Source organism: Portunus trituberculatus, chromosome 32 (genome assembly GCF_017591435.1).
Source record: "Portunus trituberculatus isolate SZX2019 chromosome 32, ASM1759143v1, whole genome shotgun sequence".
NCBI classification, from domain to species: Eukaryota; Metazoa; Arthropoda; class Malacostraca; order Decapoda; family Portunidae; genus Portunus; species Portunus trituberculatus.
Genome location: NC_059286.1, coordinates 13,213,640 through 13,222,904, shown reverse-complemented (window position 1 = coordinate 13,222,904; position 9,265 = coordinate 13,213,640). Strand labels below are relative to the sequence as shown.

General features: G+C 44.0%; 1 protein-coding gene across 3 annotated transcripts in view; it reads left to right on the top strand.

Annotated features, from left to right (window-relative positions):
- The first annotated feature begins 1,128 nt into the window (after positions 1-1,128).
- LOC123511805 (zinc finger and BTB domain-containing protein 17-like) overlaps positions 1,129-9,265 on the top strand; it is an 8,680-nt gene continuing 543 nt past the window's right edge. Inside the window, exons 1-8 of one of the 3 annotated variants that reach the window (XM_045267832.1) lie at positions 1,129-1,483; positions 3,950-4,030; positions 4,270-4,394; positions 4,550-5,056; positions 5,161-5,439; positions 5,757-5,882; positions 7,119-7,554; positions 8,367-8,502. In XM_045267832.1, coding sequence (XP_045123767.1) covers positions 4,311-4,394; positions 4,550-5,056; positions 5,161-5,439; positions 5,757-5,882; positions 7,119-7,493 — 1,371 coding nt within the window. In that variant the 5' untranslated portion in view covers positions 1,129-1,483; positions 3,950-4,030; positions 4,270-4,310 and the 3' untranslated portion in view covers positions 7,494-7,554; positions 8,367-8,502. Of the gene's footprint in view, positions 1,484-3,949; positions 4,031-4,269; positions 4,395-4,549; positions 5,057-5,160; positions 5,440-5,756; positions 5,883-7,118; positions 7,555-8,366 lie in introns of all 3 variants that reach the window. The other 2 variants (XM_045267831.1, XM_045267830.1) reach the window with 2 other exon arrangements.

The following is a 9,265-nucleotide window of genomic DNA, read 5'->3' as shown; positions in this document are numbered from 1 at the left end:
GCCCCAGGTAGTGAGTGACTCATCATAGCCCAAGGCTGGCGCCTCTTTTCCAACACACCAGTTCGTCAATATTTTGCCTAATATCTAGTGATTTCTACGTGTTTGCGTGTGTTTCTTGGTTCAGGTGTGTAGATATTGGTAGCAGAAGGAAGAAAAAGGGAGAAATAAAGGAGGATACGGAGGAAGGAAAGAGAAAGGGAGGATGAAGAGGAGAAGCAGCCAAGCCACAATACTTAAGTCTCCCTCCATTTCCTCAATATTTTGTCTAACATCTAGTGTTTTGATGTGTTTCTAGGCTCAGGCGTGTAGATGGAAGCAATAGAAGGAAGAAGAACGAGAAACAATGGAGGAGGATGAAGAAAAAATGAGAAATAGAGGTGGAATAGGAGAAGGAGCCAAGGTGTAATATTTAGGTAAGTGTCCCTTTTAATCTTAACGTCCTTTATAATGCATATTGCTGGTTTTGGGGTGTTTCAAGTGTGTTCAGTAGTGCTGCAGGGTATTATGAGTATGTTTTTGGTGCATTTTGTGTGTTTTCAGTGTGTTTTAGTCCTTTTAGATATATTTTACGTACCTTGAGTAGATGTGTCTCAGTATTAGCATGTTTTGAGTGTGCTTTGGGAGCATTTTGAGGTGTTGTGTAGTGTTTTGAGTGTGTTTTGGGTTCATTTTGAGTGTTTTAAGCTGTGTGGGTGTGTGTTAGTCTTTTTGGATGTGTGGTGTTTTGAGTGTGTTTTGGGTTGATTTTGAGTGTTTTAAGCTGTGTGGGTGTGTTTTAGGAGTTTTTGGATGTGTGTGGGTGTGATTTGGGTATATATTGAGTATTTGTAGCGAGTTTTAGCTGTGTTTGGGGGCATGGCTGTTTGAGTGTGGTAGGGGATGATGTTGAGTGTTGTAAGTGGTCTGGGTTTTTTGGTGTGATTTTTGGTTTATATTGAGTGTTTCTAGTGAGTTTTAATTGTTTTGATGCATTTTTGAGGTGTGGAACCGTTAAAGCGGAGCCGGTTCCCAGCTGTTTGTGGTGGAACCGTTGGAACCGGTTCATGCCTAGCTCTAGTGTTTAACTAATATCTGGTATACTTTGCATTGTTTTCCAGCTACTGGCGTCTCTGAATGGAGCCACATGACTTTGTTTTGCTATCAGCTGTTCAGATACAACTGTCATTGGCAGGTTTTGGTGTGATGAAGGCTTAAATCTGAAAGAATATGGTGGTGGTGGCCACACTCACACCTAATAACATAACTTTAACACCTCTGTCTTTCATCCGGGCACCATTGCCTCCTGCCAGTCATGTTAGTTGGTCCCGGGAAACGCGTGGTAAAGGCTATGAGAGGGAAGGAGGTTATATAGAGCATTCCTCCATATGACATAGTGTTCCCTAAAGATCAGTAAAGCACGCGGCGATGTAAACACACATCAGTCGCCCAGCAGCGGAGTCCCAGGACCAGAGTACTATGTGTCTGCCGTACACTCCATACACAGGTAATGAGAATACTGTCTGTTGGCTGTCTTAGTTGTATCGTTATGCAAAGATTACCTAGGTAAATATAATGTAACCTATGTTTGCCGCTCTCTCTCTCTCTCTCTCTCTCTCTCTCTCTCTCTCTCTCTCTCTCTCTCTCTCTCTCTCTCTCTGTTGTTTATCCCAGTTTGCTGGATCTGTATGTCAGTATTACTGCTGGTATTTGGTCAAAGATAATGTGTCCACCCATCCTCAGTGTCACATCTTTTTACCAGTGAACTAACAATGCCATTGACTATGAATGTTACTGTGAGCAGAATTTATGTATATTTTCACAGCAGCTCATTTCTTAGGTTCCTGTCTTAAAAGTCTAACTTAGTGGTCCAGTATAACTCCGACGCCGTATTCTTCTTACTCTTTACGCCCAGCCCTTCACAAAACCTTTGGTATAAATATATTTTGATAGTGTAAAGTGTCAGAAGAATGCCACCCTCTGCTCCTAACAAAACTTGGGGACCTGTGGGAATGTGGGGGTATTCAGATGGGATGAGATGGAAACCTATATTTTCTGGGCAGTAAATTGTCAGAATCACCAAAAACATGGCAAATACATTCTTAAGTTAGGTTAGGTTTGCTTAGGTTACATTATGTAAAGCACAATGGTGATTTTTTTTTCCCCAATGGTAGTGACTTTTTTCTAGCAAGGCATGAAAATTTTTCCTGCATTGCTTGTGGTATTATTATTGCAGCAGGCACTTTTCTAGTGCACATGAGTGTATTTGAATTTATGCTAGTGACATATTTGCCATGTTTTAGTTGATTCTGATAATTTACTCCCGAGAAAATACTCTTTTTTTCATTTCATGCCAAGCAAAAATCCCACATTCCCACAGGTCACCAAGTTTGTTGAGGGTAGAGAGTTGGAGACATTTTTCCACCGCATTATACCATCTATCATATTATATGTATATGATGGATTTTGGGAAGGTCTGAAAGAAAATAGTTGAAAAATAAGGCACCAGAGTTATACTGGACCATTACTGCTAGTATTGCTGTGTCTTTGATTGTGTGTCCTTAATGTTACTCAGAGCAGAGCATGTGCTTGTATTCCACTAACTGATAACTGATGTAAGTAGATGCCTTACTAAAGTTTATGTAAGTTTTTTCAGTGGGGTAATTTTTTTTTCTTTTTTAATGTTTTCTTCCTTAAAGCAGTTTAATGACTCACTAACAATCTCCTTATTCTCACTATCTCTTAAAACGTGTATGATCATTAGGAGCTGATTTTTTGGGTACATCTTATTGTTTTTTTTGTTATGGTCTATAGCGCCTGTATGTATACTTGAAGAGTATGTATGGAAAGTGCTGTTCAGCTTCCACCCATTAGTGGCATAGGCAATTCTATGTATAGTGGTACCGATATTAGGGCCCAAGTGCATCTTTGGTGTAACCACCTAGAACCTGGGTATCATGGTGACATGTAGGTAACTTTAAATCACTCGACAAATGACAAAGTTTTAAGGCGGTACATGGTGGGATTCGAACCTATGTGTGGACGTCTGTCCAATCCCACGCTCACCACCTTATCCACTACACCACCGCCTCCCTATTAACCCCTTCCTTACCGCAGCTGCCCCCCGATATAAACAAAGCGTTCCCCTCCTATACCGCAGCCTCCTGCCCGTGTGCGCACGTGCCTCACGGCCAGATCTACACATTATATTTCTTTGTAACTCAGTGTTATGTACTTTTTTCTAAACATATTTTTGTCATTTTATTAATAAAAGAAAACGTAAACATAATCATAAATTGTGCACTAATCATAAATTCAGCACCACACACTCTGCACCTGGTGAGGGTGGCCCTGAGGCAGTCATAACTAGGCTGCTCCCCCTCACTTGCCGAGAAGGTTTCAACACTGCTGTCACTATCACTCTCTCCTATTTCTTTTCAGGATCATAGTCTGAATCATATTCATCTGGAGAGTCTTCCAGTATATCCTCACTATCTGTCTCATAATTATGATAATCCTCATCGCTGCTACACGAAGCAGACGCCATTATCTCTAACTAGAGGCAATAGAACAGTTTCACCACGGCCGATACTAGAGAACTGATGTTCTTGGGGGGACTGTGGGAATAATATATGTCAAAGAATAGTGATTGGCTTTATAGTTTATGCATGAAAAATTAACTCCGATATTGATTGGCTAGTGGGGGGGATGGTTTTGTTACGCTGGGGTGGCTAAAAATAACGCCTCCAGTGTTTGTTTGTTTATAGTGAACCACGTGGAGTATGAAAAAGGCAAAATCCGCACTCAGGCCACGGTTATACACGGAAATGTATTGGTGTGGTACGCAAGTACCACGGCAGCATCTTGCGGTACCACGAGGTCGCTTTTGCGCGTGGTACGCACGTACCACAAAACAGTCTTGTGGTAAGGAAGGGGTTAATTGTGTCTTAAGATTGTGTTTCCTTTCCAACAGCAGCTTGAGGACTTGCTAACATCTCGTCACACTCAGACACTCCCTCATTCTCTAAGGACTATTGTGGAGCCTGTGTAGGAAGTAAGTTATGTTTGAATGGTTATAGAAGATGAACCTAATACTCAATCTTTGAAAATCACTACTAGTATTATTTGACATTAATATATAGGAAAATAACTCCTTATTTATCAATTAGCTATAACTCTATTTTATATTGCAGTATCTTGTGCATTCAATAATAATCAATGAACAAAGCAGACCAAGTAAAGCCAAGTGTAACAGAAGTTTAGCTTTGTCCATGATGCAATGTTGCTTTCCAGGCGGCAGTGTTTGTGAGTGTTGTGGTGGCAGGGAAGCAGTGATGGCGGTAGACGGTCTGTTGTCGCTGCGATGGAACAACCACTCCTCTTCCTTCCTCAAGCAGCTCTCCTTCCTGCGGGACAAGGTGTGCAGTGGTCATTGTAGTAATAGTAGTAATGGCAGTGGTAGTGATACAGTCATGCAATATATCTTGCATGAATATGGGTTCTAAGTGAGGTTCAGACATATCATGAAGTTTTCCTCACTTCTGCCATGGTGCTGCCTCCTTCCCACTCCCAGGAGACCTACAGTGACCTGACCCTGGTGTGTGGAGGTCAGTTCTACCAGGTGCACCGGCTGGTGGTGTCAGGCTGCAGTGAATACTTCCGTGCCATTCTGGAGCACACCCCATGCCGTCACCCAGCAGTGGTGCTGCAGGACCTGCCACCACGCCACCTGGAGGCTCTGCTCAGCTACATGTACCTGGGTCAGGTGTCTGTGCCACAGGACGACCTGGGTGGCCTTATCAAGGCTGCCGAGTGCCTAGCCATCAAGGGTCTTGCTGTGCCAGACGAGCCCACCTCCCCATCCCAGCAGGAGTCTCACACCCGCCCCACTGCCACCACAGAGGAAGGGCCACCCAACCCCAAGCGGCGCCGACACGACAGGGAAGCCAGCAGCCCTGCCTCCACTCCACAGGGGGATGACTCTGCCACTGAAGACCACAGTGAGGCCAGGGAAAGGGGCAGGGGAAGCACAGGGAGCAGTCCACAGCCTGCCACTTCCAGCTTCCCATCACAGCAGCAGGTAAGGAGCAGAGATCCCTTTATACTCCTCACATCTCTGTTTTTATATTTAATTTCTTTGTGTCCAGGTACAGAGGAATGCTTCTAGTGAATACATTTCCACAGCACACCTTGATGGAGGGAAGGACAGTGTTCACAGTGAAGGAGGAGAGGGAGGATGAGGTGAAGTGTGAGGACAACATCCTGGGGCTGACTGACCTTGGTGGAGGCTTATCAGGTGCTGAGGAAGCCAGCCAAGGTGAGGACAGCCAGAATACCTTCAGGACAGTAATATCTGGTGGTGATGGTGGTGGCAGCAGTGTTCTCCCACAGTACCCAGCACAGCCACAGTCATTCAAGGAGGTGGTGGCCCAGGCACTGCCGCCCACTTCAGGGATGGATGGGGTGAGTGAGATTGGCTGTGTTCAGGAAGATGTGGCTCAAGGAATGATGTGCTGAAGCAAAGTAGGAAGAAACATTGAAACTCTAGTTATGTTATACATTCACAAACATAACTTCTCTGATCCTTTGCATACAAACAAGATACATCACTCTGATGGTGATCTGGTTGTGTGGTATGATAACAGAGAAACTGTTTACTTCCTCTGCACACTTATCACATTCTTCATCCCACACCTTACCAGCAGTTACTCTCCAAACACAAAGAGCAAGTATACACCAGTCATGAAGTGCACATTAACAGTCACCTTGCCTCATTGCAGGATGCCAGCCATGGATGGGAGGGCAGCCAGGGCAAGGGGGAGCTGATGCAAGGCTTCCACCTGGACACCTTCTCACCACAGCAGGACACTCTTCCTCAGACACACCACACATCACTTCACCAAAGGGTAAGCTCAACACATCTAATGTAAGATCCATTTAGCTTATTACTTATATCTATATGTTTTATTATTGACTTAGCCATTAACTAAGATAGACAGAGCTTTATAGATTCATTCATTCATGTGATACAAAATGTTTCTTAAATTATGCTAAATGAATATACACTTTCTTGTATTGGCTTATTTTATTTATTGTCTTCTGTACAGCACTTTGGTATGATTGTTTTGGTTGGTCATTTCCACTCACCTTAGTTTCTTCAACATACACACATCATATCCCAACCCTTGAATGTATCTTTGTATGTGCACTTCTTTATGTGTGTATACGCTTTTTACCTGTGTGCCTGCTTTGTTCTTGTATGTAGTTCCTCTCTCTCTCTCTCTCTCTCTCTCTCTCTCTCTCTCTCTCTCTCTCTCTCTCTCTCTCTCTCTCTCTCTCTCTCTCTCTCTCTCTCTCTCTCAAAAAAAAAAAAAAAAAAATCTTCAGTTTTTTTCTGAAGAGTTTGAACCCAAAGGTATTAAATCAAAAGCTTGTGAATTGAGTGCAGTCTTGGGGAACCTTGTGTCCTTGTGTGGTTTGATGGGTGTCTGAGGTGACCTGTGTCTGGTTGTTTGAAGAAAGCCAGTGTATTGCAAAGTTTATTGGTCTTATCAAGGGATTTGTACAGGTTTGTGTGGGTTAGTTGTTTAGTAAGGAAGGTACAGCTTTTGAGAGTACTGCTTCTGTTTTCTCTGGTATCACAAAAGGTAGCAGAATAGGATAGGGTGCAGGGAGCTGTGATCACTTATTTGTGGTACTTCTATTCTTATGAGACAAGACATGATGTCTTGTTTTGGATGCCTTCCTGCAAGGGAATGTCACTCTGGGATTTATAGAGGGAAGTAGAGAAAATGCATTAGTTTCATCTAATTTGCTGCTATGTATAAAATGGTGTGTGTGTGTGTGTGTGTGTGTGTGTGTGTGTGTGTGTGTGTGTGTGTGTGTGTGTTATTGAAGATGTACATTGACGTATTAGGACTGCAGACTGTGGCCAACTTGACCATAAGATAATTCTGAACACGGTGCTAGAAAAGTATTCCTTCTGAAGTTTCCTTGAAAACATAAAGCCATGGAAGAGAGAGGTCTTGGAAAGCTCTCCCTCACCAGACAAGCCTGCTCAGAGGTCTGAATGTGGCCTGTCCTCTCGGACCATTACTTTACTCCCTCTGAACAATGCCAAGTGACTGTGGCCTCTCTTCTAGGGCCGAGGCAGGACAGGGTGGAGCAGAGAAGGCACCCACCAGCAGCTCCACTACCACAGCCTGCAGGAAGACCTGGGAACTTGGCCTACCATCGGCAGGACCACCGTCCCTCAGACGGCAGGGGAGGTCGGCGGTGTATCTGACCGCCGGTCTTGTCAGATATGCGGTTATAAGGGCCAGGATGTGTCGCAGCTGAGGAAACACCTGCGCATCCACACCGGCGAGAAGCCGTTTCAGTGCCCCAGCTGTTCCTACTCCTCGGCCCAGAGTAGTAACCTGAAGGTGCACATCAAGAGGCACCACCCCACAGCCTTGGCTTCACAGAAAGATGACGACCACAGGGACAGCCAGCAGGCAGCCTTCCTCATCCAGTAATGCTGTGCCCTGAGCCAACACATGGAGAGAAGGCAGTGTTGCCCTCTCAAGACTGTTACAGGTGACTGACTCACTGTGTTGCAGTATTTCTAACGCCTGATGAGGAAAGTGCTGGTATTCAGTCACTTGTGGAAACATATACAAAAGCAACCTAGCAGACTTACCACTCTATTAAGCTTAATTGAGAAGAAGACCACTTGGAGTGAAAGATGAAATGAGTTAATATAAAGAAGAAATAATAGAGTGAAAGATGAAATGAGTTAATATAAAAGGGAAATAATTTACTGTTCAGGACAAAAGATGAAATAAGTTGATAATGTTAAAAATACAAAGGAATTCCTTCTTGCATTGCTTATTTGGTTTAATGCTCATTACTCTTGGCTTTACACATTTTCTTTACTCGTTTTATATCACATGAACATTTAGTACATGCCTATATGATATTTTATCTATATTGTAGTTATTTCTAGATCCTCCAGCTTTGTTTGGGCTCTGTGTATATCTGTCTGCTGAGGTTCATTGTGGCTTTGTGTTCTTGGAAATGTGATGCTACTTATTGGTTTGTGGATTGCTGTGCACTTCTTTGTTGATCTACATGACTCTGTACCTGTTTTGTCTCTCTTCCTGTGTGGCACTTTATCATTATGTCTCTCTCTGTGTTTGTGTCTTTTCTGTTTATTTTTCTCCAGCCTCCAGCTTCTTACAGCTCCAAATTTCTGTCAGTCAGTCAGTCTGCCTGTGATTTTGTCTGTGTCTTTTTTATTATTATTTACTCCAGCCTTTTATAACTCATATATGTTTGTCAGTCTGCTTTTGTATTTGTCTTTTTTGTTGATTTCCATAGTCTCACAGCCCCATCTTTCTCTCCCTCAGGAACCCTCAATGGCCATGAGACTACAAGGCAGAGCTGCACAGGAAGACAACACATCACCACCAGCAGTTCTTCCTTTCCCTCTGCTCTCCTGCACTGCGCTGGGTGACAGGGAGGCGGAGACTGCAGGGCGGCCTTGGAGGGAGTGGCGCTGCAGCTACCCGGACTGTGGCTATGTGACGGACCGCGAGTCATGGCTCCGGCAGCATGTCAGGAAACACACCGGGGAGAAACCATTTGCCTGCCCGCTCTGCACCTTCCGGTCTGCCCAGAAAGGAAATGTTAACGTACACATCAGGCGCGTCCACTACGGTGGTGTCATGCCTGTGAGTTCCGAGCCGCCCCCAGCTGCTACTACCAGTGTGGCTGCCTCCTCTCCCACTGCCTCTGCTGGTGCTGCTGCTGCACCAAAAGTAAACATGCAGTGGTTCATGAAGAGTAAGGTGCAAGGCACTGAGTTCTCAAAGTCACAGAATGGAGTGTGTCAGTAGTGTATGTGTGTGTAATTCACTGTTTGATCTGCTGCAGTCTCTGACGAGACAGCCAGACGTTACCCTACGGAACGAGCTCAGAGCTCATTATTTCCGATCTTGGGATAGGTCTGAGACCTGTGTGTGTGTGTGTGTGTGTGTGTGTGTGTGTGTGTGTGTGTGTGTGAGTGAGTGAGTGAGTGAGTGAGTGAGTGAGTGAGTGAGTGAGTGAGTGAGTGATAAAGGTGCCATAGAGATCTTGCTGCCTCCAAACAATGTGTTATGCAAACAGAGGGAAGACAACGACAGTGTATAAAAGATTCATCATCACCAATGAAGGAAAGTAAAGAATTAAGGAAAATATTAATTAAAAAATATTTAACTTTTCCACAATTTAAGTTAACAGAATATGAGCTGAAATGAAAGATAGA